Source organism: Platalea leucorodia (assembly GCF_965183815.1).
Source record: "Platalea leucorodia genome assembly, chromosome: 3".
Classification (NCBI taxonomy): domain Eukaryota; kingdom Metazoa; phylum Chordata; class Aves; order Pelecaniformes; family Threskiornithidae; genus Platalea; species Platalea leucorodia.
In genome coordinates this window covers 107,500,043-107,523,313 of record NC_138825.1, presented here as the reverse complement: position 1 = coordinate 107,523,313, position 23,271 = coordinate 107,500,043, and the positions used below count along the sequence as shown (strand labels likewise).

General features: G+C 37.8%; 1 protein-coding gene across 3 annotated transcripts in view; it reads left to right on the top strand.

Moving 5' to 3' along the window:
• MYT1L (myelin transcription factor 1 like) overlaps window positions 1-23,271 on the top strand; it is a gene marked incomplete at both ends in the record, with an annotated part of 125,061 nt that overhangs the window by 35,575 nt on the left and 66,215 nt on the right. For 2 of the 3 annotated variants that reach the window (XM_082305632.1, XM_082305633.1), the window contains 4 exons: window positions 10,929-11,900; window positions 16,412-16,546; window positions 19,112-19,202; window positions 21,482-21,589. In XM_082305632.1, coding sequence (XP_082161758.1) covers window positions 10,929-11,900; window positions 16,412-16,546; window positions 19,112-19,202; window positions 21,482-21,589 — 1,306 coding nt within the window. Of the gene's footprint in view, window positions 1-10,928; window positions 11,907-16,411; window positions 16,547-19,111; window positions 19,203-21,481; window positions 21,590-23,271 lie in introns of all 3 variants that reach the window. The other variant, XM_082305631.1, reaches the window with a different exon arrangement.

Genomic DNA, 23,271 nt, shown 5'->3' with positions numbered 1-23,271 from the left:
CTGCTTCCTAGTGGAACTTGTGTCCAGTCTAGCTTTTATTGTGGTGACTAGCAAACTTTTTTGGGGAGATGTGGTATTGAATCCACTCAAACTGGGAGACCTTTTACTGATTTTGTAACCTTCCAATTCTTTAGCAAGCAACCTACTAAACAAGGTGTTTTACCTGGGAGATGGGCACGCTGGGGTGAGCAGGGGAAATGAAGGATGAAACAAGCAGTTCTTCCCTTAAAGCAAGGCATTCAAAGCAACAGTTTATGGGAACCCTTTTTCTTTCAGGTGCGTATTAGAGCATACCTATTGGATTGGGTCTCTCTGGGAACTTATGTATGAAAACACCCAACGTATAGAATCCTTTAAGGCTTAAATGGCAGATAGGTGGAGAGCGTCTTAAGGCTGGAGCTGTTTCAGTACACATAGAAGCAGAACCTTGAACAGCTGATCGGTGTTAGATGTCTCCCAGGTTTAAGTCACAAATGAGCACAGGTGTAGTTGTATCTGTTCCTTTCTATACAACATGCCACATGAGAAGTCCAACCTGAAAGTGATGTAGAAATTGCTGCAGCTATTCATAAGATTTTTTTTAAGTGATTCATGTTGAAATGCCCATTAAAGATAAGTATGATTTTAAGAACGAATTTGATTCAATGGCGGGAGGGTCTTCTGACACAGAAATGGAAAGAATAAGTTCCAAGTGTAAAAGGAAGTGCAGGACTTATGCAGGAAAAAAAAAAAAAAAGAGAATGCAGAGAGACACAAAGAAATGATTAGGAGGTCAGCACAGGAGTACTGCAGAGAGCAGGTGAAATATGCTGTTAGGATTCCTTCCTGGGACAGCAGAAAATGACAAAGACGTGAAAGCTGCAGTCTAGAATCTGTGTTATGCAGAATCTTTAAATAGCAATAAAAAGGCTTTAAGAAAGAAGGATAATTTTACAGTATAGCTGTGTGTATACAGCTATATATATAGCTATGTATATACAGAATCAGGGGTAGACAAAATACCCACATCACAGGTGATGCAGCACAGTGCGGTTCTTTTCTGTTGTTATATTTTTCCCTCCCTAATATATGAGCATTTTCCTACAGTTCATGTGATGTAACTTGCTGTGTCTTTATACCATACTGATGGAATTGTTATATTTATGTTACTAAAATAATTATAAAAAATGTATATATTTTTAAGGGCTGGAAGGGATGTCCTATTTGTCTAGTTTGGAGAGAAGGAGGCTGAGGGATGACCTCTTTGCTCTCTACAGCTTTCTGAGGAGGGGATGTGGAGAGGGAGGTGCTGAGCTCTTCTCCCTGGTATCCAGTGATAGGACGTGTGGGAATGGTTCAAAGCAGCACCACGGGAGGTTTAGACTTGACATTAGGAAGCATTTCTTTACCAAGAGGGTGGCCAAACACTGGAACAGGCTTCCTAGAGACGTGGTCAATGCCCCGAGCCTGTCAGTGTTTAGAGGCATTTGGACAATGCTGTTAACAACATGCTTTTGGTGAGCCCTGAATTGGTCAGGCAGTTGGGCTAGATGATCATTGTAGATCCCTTCCAACTGAAATATTCTATTCTGTTCTGTTCTGTTCCGTTCTGTTCTGTTCTATTCTATTCTATCATTGCCATTAGTAGAATCAGAACTAGACAGATGCAGAGCACTTTTAAAAACCCAACCAACAAGTGTTGACTCTCAGAGACTTTTTATAGTATGGAAAACCAGGATTGTTAGACTTGACTTGATCTGTGGAGAAGATACAAACAGTGATGAGCCAAAATTACTCACTATTTAGAAATGCATAACTAAAAGTAATACCAATGTATTCATAAAAGAAAGAATAACTGTCCTTTGGCAAATATGTGTTTTGCTTGAAATCTGCAAATTACACATCACTGAGAAGATAGGCAGTGTGGAAATAATATACACAGTTTATCCGAGTTTTAGGAAAGGATTTGACAAAGTTCCATTTAATAAATTAATTTTGAAGTCATAAACGTAATACAGCACCAGACAGAAAGGGACAATGGGAAAAGTTCATGTTGGATAGATTAATTCCATTGGCTCTTAAGTAGCTCAGATACTTCAGTGTGCAGAAATTTGTTAATGAGACTAGAGCCTAAAAATAATCATATAAAGTGCAATTGAAAGTGAATAATATGTTAGGGTGGTGTCAGTATGAATCACCTGATGAATACTTGAAGAAAAAAATAAGAACAAAAATAATTTCAGGCAGAAGTAGAGGTATTGACTTTATCTCATGTACATTACTTTTACCAGTGAACTCCCGCAAGACAATTTCTGAGCTGAATCATCCTGAGACCAGACTCAGAATAATTCAGCCAATCTACTTTAGATGCCTAGCTTAGGATGAGATAGATCACATCCCAGGATGCATGCTTTTGTCCATTGCCTATAAATGGAGTCTAGATGTTTAGTTCATATGGAAACATGTTCAATATGGACATCTGCATTGAGTCAGAGATCTGAACTGAAACAAGACCAGTGAAAAGAGATTATGTATCCCTATAGTAACAGTTTCCAACCTGTCTTTCTCAGAGGTATGTATGTGAGAAAGAAAATGCTAGTTTATGAACTTAAAATGTGTTCTTCAGGCTGGATTCTTTGCAAAGCAATGATCATGGAGAGGGGTATAGGTAGGGGTCACTGTCTCCTAAGCAGCCTTTGGAGTAGCCCCATGAGAAGCTCCATATCAAGAGCTGTCTGAGTGGGTGTTCTCCCATCGGTGCAGCTGGTCCTCTGCTCCCCTGCTGTCTTTCTGTTGCATCACAGTATTTGGAGAATAGCTTTGGCTTCCTCATTGCCTGCTGCCCTGCTGAGCTGTGGAAACCTGAGAGAAAGCAAGAAACTGCCATACTCCACTGAGTCATTATAAGGTTATGAGACAGAATATCTCCCCTCCCTCATATAGACTTCCTGGGGAGAAAAAGTAGGATGAAATGAATACCAGTCATCAGCTAAAGCCATCTCATTATCTGCCCAGACAGAAGTCAGGTTAAACCAGTTAAGGGCTGCCTGAACCTGATTCTTGAAGCATGGACCGGATGGGGATGACTGGCTAAATTGCACTGCCCTTGCAAACCCAGCATAGTCACTTCAGATCACAGATACTCTCAGCAAGTTCCTTCTCAAACCTAAACGTATGCCTTCGTACCAAATATTGCAGATACTGCAAACTGAACAAGCAGGCTTCATACCAACCAGGACCTTATCTACTTAAAGGGATGCCTGTAGGTAACTGAAAAGTATTTTCTGCTCTCTCCGAGGTGGAAAAAAAAATCCCCAGCATATTCATTGCCTTTTGACTTTTTGGAAATAATGTTTGGCTGTCAGGATGAAAAGACTGGAGATTTTCATAGAATTTAGGATTTTTCATAGAATTTTAACCGGAAGGCTGTGGGAAGTGATTATTCCCCTTTATTCAGCTTTATGTGGAGCACTAAAACTCCAGTTTTGGGCTCTCCAGTACAAGCATTGAAACACTGGAGTCCAGTGGTGAACAACCAAGATGATTAAAGAGCTGGAGCACATGATGTACAAAGAGAGACTGAGAAAAAGGGTTTGTTCACTGTGAGGAGAAGGTGAAGGGGAGATCTTATTCCTGTCTTCAGCTACTTATCATAGAATCATAGAATAGTTTGGATTGGAAGGTACCTTTAAAGGTCATCTAGTCCATCCCCCCTGCAATTGGCAGGGACATCTACAACTAGATCAGGTTGCTCAGAGCCCCGTCCAGCCTGACCTTGAATGTTTCCAGGGATGGGGCATCTACCACCTCTCTGGGCAATCTGTTTCATTGTTTCATCACCCTCATCATAAAAGATTTCTTCCTTATATCTAGTCTAAATCTACCCTCTTTTAGTTTAAAACCATTACACCTTGTCCTATCGCGATAGGCCCTGCTAAAAAGTTTGTCCCCATCTTTCTTTTCCTTTAAGAACTGAAAGGCTGCAATAAAGTCTCCCCAGAGCCTTCTCTTCTCCAGGCTGAACAACCCCAACACTCTCAGCCTTTCTTCATGGGAGAGGTGTTGAATCCCTCTGATCATTTTTGTGGCCCTCCTCTGGACCCTCTCCGACAGGTCCATGTCTTTCCTGTGCTGAGAGCTCCCGAGCTGGATGCAGTACTCCAGGCGTAGAGTACTCCAGAGCAGAGCAGAGGGGCAGAATCACCTCCCTCAACCTGCTGGCCATGCTTCTGATGCAGCCCAGGATACGGTTGGCTTTCTGGGCTGCGAGCACACATTGCTGGCTCATATCCAGCTTTTCATCCACCAGTACCCCCAAGCCCTTCTCCTCAGGGCTGCTCTCAATCCCTTCCTCCCCCAGCCTGTATTGATACCGGGTGTCACCCCATCCTAGGTGCAGTACCTTGCACCTGGCCTTGTTGAACCTGATGAGGTTCACATGGGCTCACTTCCCCAGCTTGTCCAGGTCCCTCTGGATGGCATCCTGTTAGGTGGAGGGTAGAGAGAAAGTGGAGGTGTGCAGTGACAGAATAGAAGGCAACAGACACAAGTTGTAACAAAAGAAATTCCATTTAGAAATGAGGAATTTTTCACTATGGCGGTAGTCAAACACTGGAACAGATTTCCCAGAGATGCTGTGGTTTCTCCATCCTGGAAGATATTGAAAACTGGACTGACAGGACAGGGCCCTGACAATGTGCTCTAAGCTGGCCCTTTTTTTTGAGCAACGGCTGGACCAGATACAGCCTCCAGAGGCCCCTTCCAACCTCAGCTACTCCATGATTCCGTGGCACCAGTGCAATGTGAGATGGCATGTGAGATGCTCTAAGGTCAAAGAAAGGTGAGCAGCACCTTGTGGTGTAAAGACAAAATCTTAAACAGAGCATATCGGCTTGAGTCAGAAGCTAGATAATTTTTAAGAAGCTGTTGCAATCTGTCACTTGAAGCAAAATTACCACAGTCATAATCTTGCCAAAGGAGCTGTCAGACATCTTCAGATCCTTTTCCAAAACTGTACGGATACAGGTAGCTCATAGAGACTTAGTGGGGAAAACATGGATGAATAACAAATGACATCATTTTATAAATACGTTGCATCCCCATTCTTCTGGATTATCTGATGCTTTCTCTCTTAATCTAAATTCCTGCCTGATTCTATGATATTAATAGGAATAACCCAAGTAAGAACGTGTCTATTCTGAAAATACTTTATGTGAGTATTTGTAGATTAGGATGCTATTCATGCAGGTCTGACATAGGCAGAAGCATAATAACAGGTCGTAAGGATGGCATAAGCAAAGAAAAAAGAGTATTTCAGGGCATTGATTATATACAAACACCTGTTCAAAAGTGCTGCTATGCCAAAATAATTTATTAATATTCATTGTTTCTAATTAAAATGTATTTTAATAGCAAAAAGAAGAAAAAGCAAGGAATGCTTTTATATGTCAGCAATCACTCCACAACAGGAAAGAAATTCAGATCTGTGAGGATCCATTTTAGTCCTTAGGGGAAAAAAAAAAAAGAAAAAAATACTTAATTTTCCAGTGAGCAAAACCAAATAAAAAGTGGAACCTATAGAAAATGAAAAGATCAAAATGTAACAGGAAAAAAAAAAAAAGAAGAAAAGACACAATAAGCCAGCAAATTGTGTACAGTATTTAAAAATCAGTATGGGCTTGCTCTCTGGTCCTCACTCTTACTTTATAATACTGAATCCTACTGTAATGTGCTGTGAATTAAAGAATTAACTCAGACCTTCCTTGCCATGCTTAATGACTTCTACTCTTTATTTATTTTACTTAGAGCATTGGTTATTAGTTGAATACTATAATTATTGTACGAAAGTCTAAACAGTAAATCCCAGTATTATAGGTATTCTAGTGTAGCAGGTGTAGCAGGCTGAGGGGGAGGAGTGAAAAAAAAATTAGATATAATGGAATAATTCTAGTGCATCAAGTAAACTAGTGAACAGTTATCTTTCTTTTGATTTTCATTAGGTAATATAAGGTTCATAAAGGAATCAACTACTGTAAAAACAACTTGCTTGGGTCTTTACCTAAAGTACTTATAGTGTAAAAGAACTTCAGGAACTTTTGCAGAAATGAAGAAAGAATTGCACATGGTCAACTTCAGTGTTCAGTGCGTCCCTGCAATAGGCATATTCAAAGGCTTGGGCTCTGATCCAAATCCCATGTCAATAGGATTGTTCAGACTTTTAGAGACCTTGCTGCGGCCCTCGGAGAGTTACATGTATGCTCTGTATCTTCAGCGTGGAGCGGAGAAGTTGCTGAGAGCTCGCTAAGTTTTCCACCTCTTCAGTCTCCTTACTCATAAGATTTGCCCAGAGAAGAAGGCAATGTACAAACAACCCCCAGCCCCATACGATGCTGTAACTTTCTAAGATGTGGGATTCATTTCTGCCAACATTGTCTTGCTAAATATTTCTCATAGGCCAGCTATCATAGATTGTAATGTGGAGATGTATGCATGCACCTCACTTTACAGCTTAGAGGGAGAAAAATAGTGAAGTAGCATCATATGCTGAGCACTTACGAACTGAAAAGTGGCAGTAGCAAGAGCAGTGAAGTGTTTTAAAACAGGCAATGCTGCCTGGATAATGAAACCATCCATCTGGGCAGGAATCCTGTATGACCACATATAGGTTCAGCTTGTTAGCCATCATGTATTCCTGTGCTTGGGAGAAAGTGAGTAATTTGATACACGGACCACAGATTTGGAAAGTCTTGTTTCTGAAGTTTTTGGCCTTTGGTAGGAATGTAGCTGCTATTACTGAAGTATCATTGCCTCTCTCTGCAGAATCTCTCAAACTAAATGCTGTATATTTTCCTTTTCAAAAAGAAGGTGCTGTTTTGCATGACTCCCAACACTAAAAACAGCAAGTCATTTCTTCTGCCAAAAAAAATGTTTAAATATGGATGTGATAGGAGCAAAGGGAGGAAACAAAGAAGGACGTAGAGGCTGTAGTCCTTATTCTCCAGTGACTCCTGGTATGACATGGAAAGAGTCACTCAACTTCTCTGTGTCTCAATTTCCCATCTGTAAAATGGGATTAAAATACCTACCTCACAGGGGTGTTGTGAGGCTTTTAAAAATAATGTTTGTAAAGTGCTTTGAGATCCTTGGATGAAAGGTGCAATAAGAAATCAAATTATTCACTTTTTTTAGTGCAATGCAAGAGTGCACTTCTGTTGAGATGGCTAAAGGCTTCCAGCTCTTTATAGCTATTCCACATACTCTTCACTATAATTTCCCTCCTGTCATTTATTATGTCTGCTGGGAGTTAAAAAGAACAAATTTTGCAATCAAGAATACGTAAATTGTCATAGTATTGTGTGGATGAGGGCTAAAATAATCTGATATTCTTTTTTAACTGTGTTGCATATTCCTTGTCCATGCAACCCTAAAGCGAACAGAAAAAGGACATATGATAACTTTGTCTGCTCTTCACCTAAACTGGCTAACCTGTGTCTTTCTGAGACAAACTCAGCCTCTTCGCCAAATAAAAAAATGCAATTTGGGTCAATGATTACAAAACTTATGTAAGGGGTAGAGTAGGTGTTTTAGTCCTATATGCTTTGCAGTCATTTAACAAACAGCCATTAAACAGCACAGTGTAAAGGTAGTTACCAAGTTAAAAGTTAAATCTTAGTAATCATAGAAATGTGAAATGAAAGCAAGATTAGATTTTACAGAGCTGAATCAAAGAAAAGGCACATAGGTTCACATATTGCTGCTAGGCTAACATACTTTCCAGAAGACCCTTAACTAGTACACAAACTAATTCAGTACTTCTTAAAATTTCAGTTTAATAATCAGGTGACACAGGTGCTTCACTAGAGCAGGCTCCGCATCCAACAGACTGTTACTGAGGAGATGACATTGTATACATAAATATCCTTTTCATTAAAATTAACTGCTGCATGGAGATAAGAAACATAAGCAAAATAGTTAAAGAAAGTAGATGCAAGAAAAGGCCAAAAATTAAAAGAGGAGGAACAAAACTTGATTAAAATATTTTGGTTTCCTGTCTCTCACATCTGGAACTCACGCTTTACACTTTCTTCTCCTCCACCACATTTTTTTCTTCTTCTTTTTAGGATTGAACGGGCAGGAGAACTGAAAAGGATATAACCAAACAAACAGAATAAAAAATATTATAGTTACAGCTTTCACCCAGCTTCGGCTACTCAAAAGGAATTTACATGTCTTCACTCATACAGTACGTGATTCATATTTTGACTTTTCACTGTTGTGGAGGCAAAGTATAACATATTCCTCCCATTGGTGATCATCTACATGACTCTCATTCATGTAAAAACAAACACAAAATCCCCGTTTTAAAAAACAAGCCCTGAAACTTTTCACATTTTAAAAGTTGGCCTAGAATAGTCACTGCATACCTGAACAGTTCTCTGGATGGCTTGAGCAAATATGTTTTTTTCCTACTCTTTGTTTCAGTATCCTGTTAGGGCTAGATTTGGATTGATTTCACCAGTGTTTGTAGATATCTCATCCTAAACTTGAAGGCACTGGCAATTTTGGAGCTATAGCTCACTGCTTCTTTAATTACTTCGATGTTCCTTCTGCTACATCTGACTGCCCATCAGACATAGTTACAAGAAGCACCTCACAAAAGCAGCAGTTTCTACTGAACAGGTTTCTTGGCATCAGGTTTTATCCTTAATATTTAAATTAATGTGGGATTTGTTTGTACATTTCACTTTAGAAAATTATTATTAGTGTATTAAAACATTTGCTTTTCAAATAGCACAAACTAATTATCCAGTAATCCTTAACTGCCTACTTCTATGCAGTCATTCAAGATGGAAATTTTTCAAATAGGAAGTGTAAGTGGCATCCCTTAATTTTACACTGAAAATCTGATACTCTGATATACTTAATTTTTGAGGGACTGAAACATAAATATGAATTATGATTATCTTGAGAACAACAGCAACTAAAATAAAACCAGCTTTGATGATAAATAGGTAACCCACTATTGACTTGGAATACCTTGTCTTGCAAAAATACCATACCTCCATCCCTATTAATTATCTTCGCACTGTGTTAAAGTAGATAATATATGTTATACAATATTTTACCTTTAGAGCATTTTTTTCACCTAGACGTAGCCTAGTCATCTACCAGTTCTGCTGCTTAACTACAGCCTACTATCATCCCAGGATCCCTAACCACTGTGTAGAAGGCATACTATCTTGTGGCTGAAATATTAATTATTGTGCTGTTGAGCTTTGTATTTAAAACTCTGATTTATTATCTTGTCCACTGACATAAAAATTATTTTTATGAAAAATGACTTCCTATCATCAAAATTTTAGTGTACAAGCCACCTACTACCTGAAATTTCCCACTTCGGTTTGTTTAACCCAAAACATAAAAGTCACACTTTAGAAAATGCTATGTGTTTAGGTGTACCAGTGTTGAAAATACATCTGAGCTGAAAAGATGCTATCAAAAGTTGATGGACTAGCTCTTGAGCAGGTGTTAATTGTCCTAGCTCTACTGGTTTCTTTCAATTTGCACCAGCTGAAAAACTGGCCTAGCACGTCAATGTAATGACAGATTTAGGAACTTTCTTTTCCAGTTGTGAGGCAAAACATTTAAATATTGCTTGAGTAGCCGATTATCAAAATATAATTTATGAGACGTTCATTAGTAAATAATGATGAATGTTTTTTAATGTGTTTTAAGAATGGGTCTAAGAATGACATAACTTCTGAGTGAACATGAGATATCAGAAAATGCTCACTGGATGATATTCATCTGACCAAATGTGGATATCTTTAAGGTAGGCATCTAATCTGAGTCCCTTTGTTGTCAATGAAGAGAAACAGGCACTTCTAGTAGTTATTAATTTTATTTTGTCTTAACCAGATCAGGTGGACTGTATCCTTGAAGTGTCTGCTTCTCTTACTGACTAAGGACGGGAACATCAAATAACTTACTCAGATATAGATGCCTGCCTTGCTCATGTCTAAAGTTAAGTGAGATGAATCTCACCTTCAGGGCCTCACAATGGCTCCATCTTATTAAGTTGTCCCTCTATTATTCATCAGTTACTAAAACAAAGCTAAGTAAAATGTGGTAACTCTGCACCATTACGTTACAATACACGGGACAGTAGATACCAGCCCTATCATACCTGTATGACCATATAATTTGGGCTAGCATATTTACTTAAAATTATATTGTGCATATAATTGCTTCTATCTTCCTTTCATGTAACAGCTCTTTTAAAATTCTTACTTCTCCACAGTTTGCATAGTTAAACTGAGAGATTTTGATTTCTACTGATGGATCCACTAAGTAAAATGCCATTTTGATCTTTGCGTACAGTTATTGGTTGTCTAGTGTTAATGGTGTGTATGGTGTTAAAAAAGTGACAGTTTCCTGCTTGGTGTATATTCTTTCTCTTTTGGTGAATGGTGTTCATCAGTAAGAGAATAAATCCAGTAGTCCTCACTCCTTTGCCATCTACCATATTTACAGGAAATACAGGAGTGAGAAAAGTTGGAAATCTAGGCAATTATGTCATATTGGTAATATGATTGTAATAAACCCCATAAAACTGTAAATATAGACGTGAAAGGAGAAACATAAGAATTTATGCCGTAATATTTAGCAGTAGTAGTAATTAGCATTTTGATTGCCTTTTTCTTATCGGTTCTGTGAAAGAAATTCATGTGAATAGCAAATAAACAAAAATAGCCATATGGACTATAGAGAAATTCACTTCACATGGGCCTTAGTGTTATAGAATTGCTGTATGATTAACAATATTTGACATGCAGTTTGTTTTCTGTCCGTGCAATTGCAACAACAGTTCCAATTGTAGCCACTTTTTTCTTTTCTTTTCCTTTTTCTTTCTTTCTTTGTTTCTTTCTTTGTTTCTGTTTTTTATGCAGAAGACCATCAAATGAATTGTCACAATACTCGAATAATGCAAGACACAGAAAAAGACGATAACAATAATGATGAGTATGATAATTACGATGAACTGGTGGCCAAGTCATTGTTAAATCTTGGCAAAATTGCAGAGGATGCAGCATACAGAGCCAGGACAGAATCAGAAATGAACAGCAATACATCTAATAGTCTGGAAGATGATAGTGACAAAAATGAAAATATTGGTCGGAAAAGTGAGCTGAGTTTAGATTTAGACAGTGATGTTGTTAGGGAAACAGTGGACTCCCTTAAATTACTAGCACAAGGACATGGTGTAGTGCTTTCAGAAAACATTAATGACAGAAATTATGCAGACAATACTTCACAGCAAGATAATAGGAATATGAACTTTGTAATGCTAGGGAAGCCTGTGAACAATGGACTTACGGAAAAAATGGTGGAGGAGAGTGATGAAGAGGTGTGTCTCAGCAGTTTGGAGTGCTTAAGGAACCAGTGTTTTGATCTGGCTAGGAAACTCAGTGAGACAAACCCACAGGAAAGAAATCAACAGCAAAACATGAACACTCGTCAGCATGTCAGGCAAGAAGATGACTTCCAAGGAAGAACACCAGACCGGAATTACTCTGATATGATGAACCTAATGAGGCTTGAAGAACAGTTGAGCCCCAGATCTAGGACTTTTTCTAGCTGTGCAAAGGAGGATGGTTGTCATGAAAGAGACGATGATACCACCTCTATTACTTCAGATAGGTCTGAAGAAGTGTTTGATATGACAAAAGGTAACTTAACCCTGCTTGAGAAAGCAATTGCTTTGGAAACTGAGAGAGCAAAAGCCATGAGAGAAAAAATGGCAGTGGAAGCTGGAAGGAGGGATAATATGAGATCATTTGAGGAACAGTCTCCAAGACACCTTTCTGGAGATGACAGGAAGCCTAAACCCAGTGACGGCCATGTCAAAAAGCCATATTATGGTAAAGGTAATATTTCTATATACCGTATGTTATGTCATGAGAAAGTGTGAGCTAACGTTAAGTTTTGCATAGAATTCTGAAATGAAATTATTCATTCCACAAAATGGGAACTTTATTTAAATTGTAGTAGTATGGCATGACGGTAAAATAGCATCCTGCTGTGGTTATAAAATAAACAAATTATGATGCAGTGTTAGAAGTATGTACAGTATTTCAGTGAATATCATTTGGCGAAATTAAAAAAATAACTTTTCAGGGAAACAAAACAAATAAGAGATCATGTTGAAAGAGGCAAAGATTTTTCTCAAGTTTTTAATATATTTTACAGTAATAATTAAAAAACAATGAAGAGAATTACGTTGCAAACTATATCGGAGAGCGGGGTTTTGTGTAGCAGGTAGTCAATCAGATATGAAGTGCATATTTTACAGATTGGATTGGGTAGGTGGCATCGTGATTTATAAAATTATCATCAATGACAGTTATTGATGAAGCCTCTCCCATCTAAAATGTAGAATTGCCTGATAGAAATTGAACAGTATCAGAATGACCGATAACATAAGATAGGGGCAGTGACTGCACATTAATTATCTTAAGATAGTAAGGTAATGGAAACCATTTGCTATGCAAGGCATGGTGTGGCCTGGGCTGAGATCAATAGCAATTTCTTTCTTATGTGCATTCCACTTCACTGGTTTCATTCCATTGTGGAAACAGTTAAGGTGCTGCCTTGACCATAATTCAATATAAAAGAAAAGAAAAGAAAAAAAAAAAAAAAGAACAAAAAAGAACAGACTAAATGTTACCTTTAGAATGCCTTTTAATTTATGGGATTATCATGGTGATGGTGTGTTTATATTATCACACCCCTCTTCAACGTGTCTACATCTGTACATGTAGGGCCATGTTGTATAAAGTGTTCAATACCTCCTGAGACTCATTGAACATCCCTGATTCCCATTGACTTTAGTGGAAGTTGAGGACGTGGTATTTCTTGGGAGAGGCTAAGCAGGGACTGAGTTCATCTTATATTTGTTGTAAAAATATTTGGTTTCCTTTCTACAAGTGAGATGGTGCGCATTTTCCTCCTTTTTATAAATCCCTGTTTTGAAAGAGTGATACCCTAAGATCTGCCTGTGACATTCAGGTAGGCAGACAACATCTTGGTCCAAGAAAGGTTTTGATCTTTTTTTACAAGCCTTAAAGAATAGCAATGACCAGTCTTTTAGAAAAGCATGGAAATTACTCATGTCAAACACTCTTCTGCAATGTATTTTAGTGAAGTTTTGTTTGTTTTAAACACAAATATATGGTCCAGTGAGTGCTGTAGTAACTTCGGGTATTTGGGGAAGACTATTTAGTTAGTGTATTACTGCATAGCCATATGGATGTTGTGCTAAATGTTGTTCGCATATGACCTATTGTAGGTACATTTCCCTTTGAATATATGTAATAAAACCACAGAAAACATGGCAAACCAATATAATTTTTTGAAGAGCATTTTAACTCTGGTGTTGTCCAGCCCTTCCAGTCTATGTATGCCTGGGAAAGCATTTATGCATATAGATCTGCTGTCTCCAAAAAGACTATATAATTTCTGACAGTAACAAAAGTATGGACTTCCTATTTCAGTAAATGCTAGAGTTTCTTTGAACAATCCTGTCTCTTGGGAGCTGCAGGCTGAATTGATAATGGGTCCAAACACCAGCCAGGGACTAAATATTGTGGTAGTTTGGACCAAGAAACTTTGTGGAGTGGATCGTTCCATGATTTTTTAATAAAGGAAGAAAGAAAAACGTATTCCTCCCTTACTTTAACAAACATAGGAAACATTCTGGTAGTTGTTGAGAGAGGAAGCTTTAAGTAAGGCAATTGCTTATATCATTTGTTCTCCACTCACACGTTATCTTCCAAATACTCCTGGAAGAGATACTGACAGAGATGTATGATACAGTTAAGTGGAACCTTTCTGGGTACACAGGTTTGCAGTGAGAACTACCTCCTGGGTTCAGGAGTTCTGCTTTCAGAGGTTGCTGAAACAACTATTAAGGGACCACTAACCGTTTTTTCCTTGCCATTTAAAGCCTTCTAAACGGGCTTTCTTCTGAAATTCATGAATTTTAAAACCTTTTGAGTCCTCTGACAACCTCCACTCAGGCAATACTCCCATTGTGGCAAGGAGTGAGGAAAGGTTACAGAATTAAATAAAACTATGCAGTATTTCTCCCAATTAGATTAGCAGAGAAGGATTTACAGAAGAGTATCCAGTGTTTTGTATAAAGTTGTGGAAAGTTTAGTCAAATGTCTTCCATTAAAAGCAATGGGAAATTGTGCAAGTACAATTTATGCAAGTTTTGAAATCATTAAGACTAGTATACAGCATCTTTTCTGACTCATTAGACCATAAAGGCTCTTAAGGATCTGATACATGCTATAACTTTACAGCATAGAATTAAATACAGAGGAGGATTTGCTGGACACTGTAGGATGTAAGTGTCCAGATCCTCAGCTGCTCTAAATTAGAATACCTTCATTGACTTCTGTGGAGTTCTGACAATGTGGAGTAGCTAAAGTTTCTCTAGTTTAAAGTTTCTAAAAAGCCATTATGGTCTATTAATCATCTACATTTTTTGCAGTCTTTGAATATTGTTATATTTACATAATTTATATTTCATTTACATTACTTATTCACTTATCTAATACTTTTACACATCCCAAAGTACTTGACATGAAGAGTTGCTTAGAGTTGTGTATGTATGTAGCTGTGGGCTTGCTGTTCTAGTGGTCTCAGCACAGGCCTATCTGGCAGGAATTCAAATCCCTCCTCTGACATCTGCTCCTTCTGTGGCCTTGGGTTTAACTTCTTGATCTCTTTGTTTCAATTTCCTGACGTATAAGACTACAATATTTCCAGGAGTGTTGTGGTAACTGTATAGCCCTTTGGAGATAGATTTGTATGTGTATTTATCATTAAAAAGCATGAAAAAAAGAACTGTATTCTACAGTCAGCATGCAGGTTAAGTAAAATAAAACTTTCATAATTAGGGATTTCATTTGCAAAAGACAAGGTTTAAATATCATATTAAAATTTAAGAATGTATTTAAGACATGAAGAGTCATTAAAATGAGCTAAAGAATTTCTCTAAAATGAAGGTGTTTTGGATGAACTTGGAATGTAAAAGTATATATATATACACATATATATATCTCCCTAAAAGCTACCAGGGGGAAATCAAGGAAAAATAAGTCCACAACTGAATCTGACCTCTGGATTGTATTGATTAATGCTGAAAAAAAATGGGTTGTATGTGAAGTTTTGCAAGTACTGAAATGTCCACTGACTGTACTGAGGGTTGCATTTGTGGAAGCTGGGATGGAATTTAATGTAAGAAAGACTTAATGGAAAACAAGTTGAAAAATCTTATTTTCCAGAGATGAAAGTATAAATACTGAAGGAAAGCAATGACAAGAACAGCATAAAATACTTAAATGGCAATAGCTCAGATTGGGTATTGAAAGGAGGATGGATTAAAAAAATGGAAGGAGGTCGTTGGTTGATCTTGAGCCAAAATGGTAGCAGTTACAGTATCCTGAATTTTATTTCCTTAATACTAATATGAAAATTGGCAATAGTCTCCAAAATCTGGCAACTGTGGTCAAGATGATAAGATGTAATTTGTATCATGTGCTGGGCTGGAAGGGTAGGGATGTTATTTTACAGATGTTCTGTTAAAGGAAACAAGCTGATGAAGTATGTGAGAAAGTTCTAGTTCAGGATTCATCTCACCAGCAGTTCCACTACATTATTGGCAGAAAACTTTATTTTGTTGAAAAAATGTCTATTTAGACTTTTCATTGATTTGTAGACAGAAAATCCTACAACATTCTAAAAGTTCATTGACCTTTTAAGCATATGAATATTCAAGCATTATATATGCATGTTTGTAATGGTCCAAATTTACTCAGCCAGTGATACTTTCAGTAATTCTGATTACAACATTTACCCCACCATAATTTATTGAAGATAAAGGAATAGTTACATAATTTCTACCACTTTATAAGGAATTTAAAGAAAACAAGAGTCATCTCCTCCATGAGCCTTGGAAAAGGGACTTATTTGTGCTGAATCGTTGAATTTTTGCAGACCTTAATACATCAGGCAAATAAGAATGTAAAGAAGGGAATGTCCAACTAAACAGTTTCCAAATGACCCTACACCCTTGAGCTGATGTTTGCCAGCAGAGCAGTGATTGACAGTGGTATGGCATTGCTATAAAAAGGTCACTTTCCAATCACTGTGAATGGATATTGCTGTGATCATAGGAGCCTGCAGTCTGAAAAGAAGATAATGGGATAAAAGTGACAGAACTGTGTTAAGAAGTAGAAGTTTTTTTTTTTTCTTCTAGTTTTCATAAGAACATTTACCAAAGAGTAAATGACATGATTAAATGAACCTTCTTACAGAAATGTGAAAAGCATCATTCACTTGACACATTTGTTGTAAATTATAGATCCCTCAAGAACAGAAAAGAAAGAGAGCAAATGTCCTACCCCTGGGTGTGATGGAACTGGCCATGTAACGGGGCTTTACCCCCATCACCGCAGTTTGTCAGGATGCCCACACAAAGATAGGGTCCCTCCAGAAAGTAAGTTCACATTGTTTCATGGAAACCGGGGATAAAACTACAAAGATTTTTCTAGCATGCTTTTTAAACCTTTTGTTTAAAAAATTAATTTCATTTTTCAGTATGGTTTGTCTCAACTTAGTCAACTGTTCTGTGTTATACTTTTTCCTTTATTCCATCATTTCCATTCTCTACTAACTTTTACACTAAAAGAACAACTTTTAAAGCTGTATTCTTTGATTTTAAGAACCCTAGGTTATTTTTAAATAGATGTATTCAGTCAACAGAGAAAAAGGTTTCCAAAAGATGTGCACTGCTTTTTCTTCTGCGTGCTGATGTCACATCAACTGTCCCTGTTGTCTTGTACAGAAGTAATTGTACTTGAAAACCTTGCAACCCCTTTCCTTTGTTGTTGTTGTATCTGAAACATAATTTACATTAAACTAGTTTATATTATTAAAAGTAACAATTTGGCTGTTTACTTAGTTATACAATTCAGGATTTTGAGCAAACATCCCGTCAGTCACATGGGTGGAATTTCCTGCCATGTCAGCAGATTCTCTGCAAAGGAGGTTCACCCATATGAGCTCACAGATGTTTACCTGAAGGCAGAGGGCTCCATTTCTGGAAGTCACCTTCTTGGCTGGTAGAATCAGCATAGATCTGTTGAAGCTAATTGCTCTATGCTGATTCACACCAGGCAAACGTCTAGCTAAGATCCAGTTCTCTTTCACACCAATTTTAAAAGTTAGTTATTCCATTGAAGCCTATGGACCTAAAATCCCCACTGTCCATCAGCACTTATAGACGTAACCTCAATGGATTTACAGGAGCCTAAAGGAAACATTATAAAGATGGTCAGGGCTAAAATGGTCCCCAGTTTCCAAAGGAAAGTAGATTCTGAAGGATAGGAAAACAGAAGCAGATTAGCACACCAAGAGTGGCAGACATAAAAAGTCTCCTCTTTCATGGTAGAGTGGCTTCTTCCAGAAGTAAAGTGATGAGGAAGTGCTTTAGGAAACTTTGCTATAGCTTAGTTGATCTCTGAATACAGTAGAACAAATAGAGTAATTTCTCTGCTTTGCAAGACCCTGTAATTTTCTGAAACACAAATATTTATTCAGTTGCTCAAAGTTCTTTGGTTTTTACAAATGGTAAATAAAAAGCTCTTTAGAAAACTTTGTAAATCAAAGAAGAATATAGCTTTAAACTGTTTGCATGCTCTTGTACCTACTAAAATGAAAAAGGTGAGCTCATCTTTTTATTTTTTTCCTGTGATGTTGGCCTTGTGAAGCATGTTTCAAGAACAGCTTTGAATAGTAGGAATTTCAGAATAAAGCTTTTGCATCTATACACGTTTTAGTACACTGATGATGGGGTGCTGATGATGGTTATCTTCTAATCAGTATATGTGGTTAAATTCTCAAGTCTCTGAACAGCTTTTATTCAGTTCTTAACTCAGTCAAGGAATTCACTGATTTTATTAGCTCTCTTTTTGAGTGAGAACTAAATACAGGCTTCCAGATTAGTTCTTGTATGAGACAACCAGAACTTTGCAAGGGCTGCATGGCCTTTTTCCATAGAGTGATGTACTGCCATCCAGCCCTGAGACATGGATTCAGATATGTCTCACATCATACAAAACTCTTTAGTGTTATCAAAAAGTTCTTGATAATTTGGCACTTCATAGCATGAGCTTTATGATTTAGAGGAGCACTGCTCTGAGCATCCTTGGGAGTGAGTTTTCCATCCAGCTTGCAATGGATGCAGATGTAAATCAGTTTACTTGCTTCAGCTTGTACCACTTCTTTCTTTTTTACAGTTTTCTTTTTCTTCCTCCATCACTCAATTTTTTTAAATGCTTATTTTTAGTTTTTAATCTTTTGAAAAAAATTCTATCCATTGCAATTTTCATATCTGTAGAGAATACAAATAAAAATTAAAGGACCAATTCTGCTCGTCATATAGATATGAATGATGTATCTATGTGAAAGTGGGCAGAACTGGCCCCTAGCTCAATTGGGCTGTCTTATAGTTAGGGTTAAATTTTGTTTAGGGTTGTACTGAGGTGTGTTTCAAATAATTCAGTGTTCCACCAGTATAACTTGAGAGCAGATTTTCAGCTCTCGAGTTTGATACTGTGTGTATAAAGCTATGCATTATGAATGCATGCATTTTCTGAAAGAATTTTTCTAGTCCGTAATTTTGTATTGGACCGTTGCTAGCTCACACTTTACTGATATTTGCTCAGTGTTTTTGTATGAAGTGAGCTGATCTTTGCTCAGTGTTTTTGTATGAAGAAGATATTGGAAGTCTTCTGCTTCACTGTTGCACCAGAGATGCATTTGTTCATAGGTTCTGTAACCTTCATAACTTTCACTGTTACCCTGTGTTAATGAGCATAGGGTCACGATACTTACTTCCCTCATCAGGCTTTATTGGCTATGTGTGTCACGTGTATTTTGAGGAATGCTGGTTGTTAATGAATCCTGCTTTGTTTTAAAATGGTTTCATATATACTGGGATTTGATTTTTTTTTTTTCTTGTTTTCATACTCTGCTGTTTTCTCTTACTCTCCTTGTCAAGTTCTTGCCATGCATGAAAATGTTCTTAAGTGTCCTACACCAGGCTGCACAGGCCGGGGCCACGTAAATAGCAACAGGAATTCCCACCGAAGGTAAGGATGCCGTCGCTGGATGCCAATCTAGAGGGAACAGTGCCTCCGAACTGCAGCCCTTCTAGCAGTCCATTGCCGGGGGGGTGTGAGTGTGTGTTTCGTTGTTTTGTTCTTAAGATTGACAGATGGTGCTTCGTGTGCTTTATCCATTTTAAAGAGTAACATTTATTCATGTATTTTATGAGGAGGACGAGTGTGCGTTTGCTTCAGTATGGATGAATTGATCCACAGAAGGCATTTTAAGCATCCTTTAGCTTTTTGAGTGGATTTGTTTTCTTTTTGTTTCGATATTAGCTGAACAGCAGTTGTACGAAATGAATGGTATGACTCCTTACGGGTATGTCGCAGGGAGAAGGAAGAGTCTGCCAACATCAGCAGGACTAGGGCAGAGCTCTTGTTCTCACACTTCACTGTCTTCAGGAATTATTTTAAATGTTTTTTTTAATACATGAGAAATGGCATTTTAAGTACACAGACATTGTAAGAGTTAGCTTTTCTACTGACCACAGTCTCAACCCCAAAGTCCTTATTCAGCTAAAACAAAATGAGAATTTTGCCTATTTAAGAAATATTATGAAAATGTCTCATTAAATTTAAAAATGAGAAGCCAGAAATGTTAGATGTAAATATTCTAGCCAAACAAATGAAGAACAAGAAAAAAAGCAATTTTTCTATAGTTTCCTGAGACTAGTAATAGATTCTTACAAAAGGGATGCCATTGCCTATTAAGTTCTGTCAAACAAATAACAAAATTATCAAAATGTTACTGTAATTTTTAGTACATGTCATAATTCTCCCACAGGACAAGATCTTGCTTATTTCTTTACAATTTTAAAAAATCCAGGAAATGTGGGTAAGAGGGTAAAAGGAACTATGCAAGGTTCCTATTATCGAATTCCTTTTTTTACTGTTAATTGTAGCATGAAGGCTTAAGGGACTACACAGGTACTGGATGTTCAGTCTTTTGAAGCTCTGGGTTACTAGAGCCCCTCACATTAACTGCATGTCTCCTGGAAGACTCTTGTGGGTACCAACCCATCTGCAATAAGCTCTGGTACCCCTTTCTTCTCTGCAGTGATGCTGCCAGTAGATGCAGGAAAAACCTCTAAGAAGGCTTTATGGGAATTACTGCTGCTTGAAGCAGCATTCACTTCTGGTTGAATGTCTACTAGAATATTTGAGGTGTCTGAAGAAGAGCATGTCAGTGGAGCGCAGCTGCCCTCTGGCATGACTTCAAAACCGCACAGAGCCCCCTCACCCCTCTGCAGAACTAGGGCAGCGAGGGAGGGCTGGGGGGACCAGTCTGCAGTCTGTGCTCACCTCTTTCTGCAGCTTTTGGGGCATTTTGCTCTGCTTCACTTTTTTTATTCTTTTTTTTCCCCCTTATTTCCTGTAGAGAAGGGAACATCTGGGAAAGCACAGATTTGCCTTTCATTTTAATTTATTTTCCTGTGGAGAACACAGAGAGCTGCGGTCACATAAGCACGCAATAGACTATGACAAGGAAAGGACCCCCTCCATTGTCAGGTCACAGGTTTTTACAGCTTCACTAAGAGCACCATCTGCTGGCATCAATATATTTATTTTTCCCTGTTCTAAATCTTTTCCAGAAGAATCAGGCTTATTATTGTCACTTAAATAATAGTTCAGCATTTGCAAATTTAATTGAATTTCGATTCAAGTGCAGAAGTTCTTTTCATGTTACATCATCTACTATTAGAAAACATACTTTAGCGGCTGAAATTCATGAACAAACACTAAGTATAACATAGCTGAGAAGTAGACTTAGAGACCCAAGGCCAAATTTTGCACTCATTTATATGCCTTGCAAAAAGATTGCAGTTAATGGAGCTGAATGAGGTGTGAAGCAGTGCAAGATTTGGCCTATATGATGTTGTCATTTAATCATCTTCAGGAGCCATTTCATTGGCAACATTTGTAGATGCATAAAGGTCACAAGTCTGCTAGCAGAGCTGCACAGTAGATTCCAGTTTATATTCTCCTCTCCTACTGGTATGTTCACTGGCTGACATCCATGAATAATCTACCCATGTACAGTCAGAGAAGAAGAGCAGATGTAAGATCTACCATGCAACTTTGAAAGCAGAACAAAGAAAGTCTAGTCTACAAAAAATACATATGACCAAAAAGCTTTTGGAAACTCTTTTCCTTCAGATTCTTCCTGATGCTGGCTAAGGAGGAGAAGGAGTAATTGGATCAGTGCTATAATGTGAAACTACGCAGGACAAGACAATTAAATTTCCTTTCTGTAATTGCAGCCTCTCTGGATGTCCTATTGCTGCAGCAGAGAAACTGGCTAAAGCTCAAGAGAAGCATCAGAACTGTGATGTGTCAAAATCAAACCAGGCATCAGATCGGGTTTTAAGGTATTAGAAATCACTATAATACTTATTATTATGCAGAATTCATCACACATTCACCTAATCTGAGAACTTATATTTATATACGTTGTATATACATATATATCTCCTTTAAAGAAGAGTTAGAATTAGGGCTTCTGGATCCAATTCTCACAGTGTATATATCCCACTCAATTTACATGGGGGAGGGTTGGTAATTATTTTGGCAAATACATGTAAAGCTGAAAAGCTCATTTTTGTCTTAGGCATTGTTTGGTGTAAAGATGACTGCTGGAGTGCAAAGTCTAAGAACAATGTGAAAAAAGTTGGTATCTTTTGGGAATAAACTAATATTTACCGGTAAGTCTTGGTTTTTTCAGCAGGCTTTTACTAGTAAATATCAGTTTAAATTAAACCAGAAGCCCTATTTACATTACCAAACCGGTAGTACACCTTTTGGCAGGACACTTGGAAAAATGCCAGGTATAGGTTAGATTCCAAAATAAGCTCAGGCTTAGTTCTTTGTCTCTGTTCCCCCACTCACTGCCAGGAAGGATGGAAAGAGAAACATTGTCCTGAATTTTCATACGGGAAGGACCTTGAACCAGTCTGACATAATTATACCCCTTATCTTCATCCATATAGGATTCTGCATTTATCCAAAGCTGTATCCAACTTTGTGATATTGTCTCCTCTTTTGAGATATGTGGGTGGAAAAAATATTATTTCTAAGGAGCGGAAGTGTGAAGGATACATGTAAAGGAACAAGACTTCTGCATGATTGTACCAGCCTTATGCTGATGATGCCCCAAGAGCTGCAGAATTTCTCCATGGATACTGCGGTATCTGTGGGCTGGGATAGGTACATCCCTCCCAGCTGCCTCAAAATGCGTGGAGGAAGTGCCGCAGCTTTAGTTCCCAGAGTTTCCTACTTATCCCATAGGTTTCTTAGTATTTAGCTGTCTTCTAGATTTAAAATCTGATAGGGCTGCTTAAAATGAAAGTTTTCTACTGTATTATCAACATCATTCTTTGAATATTCTCTTAAAACTTCATCTAATCTTGATGGTCTTTTCAAAAACCAGTCTTTCCATAGAGCTAAGAACACAGAATTACGGTTCACATCTACAGAAGATTTTTTGTTTTGCCTGTTGACTTTATTTTCCTTCCTCAGATTGTTTTTGATGCGCTTTATCTTAACTGCTCCTAATGCAGATTGTACAATTTTTCATACAGTATCCCAGACAGTTTTCTTAGACAAGGGTTCTTCAAAATCTATTAACAAAAAAACACCCTTTGAGAAAAGAACACAGTTTCTCACTTGATGGAAAAAGACAGATCAAAACTGGAGTGGCTTTTACCACTGCTCATTAGAGGGAAGCCACTGAAGTCAGATGCCATACAAAGAAGACAACTGCTCAAAAGCAGCATCCGGTTTGCTGGCAAACTCCCTAGGAAGTTGTGCTGCAATCTTAACTTTGCTTGTGAGCCTGCCCTGTGTTTCAGATTTTATAGACAACTCAAATAATGCTTTCATCTTGTCTTCTGCTTCCCTTTTACCTTTAAGCCATTGAAGTATTTAAGATGAAGAACTTGGGAGCTATTTATAATATTTGCATGCAGGCAACTGATGGGCAGAGAGAGATGTTCTAAGAGTAAATCTTGAATATTTGTCTTCATCCCAGTTTCCATCCCACCTGCATTTAAAA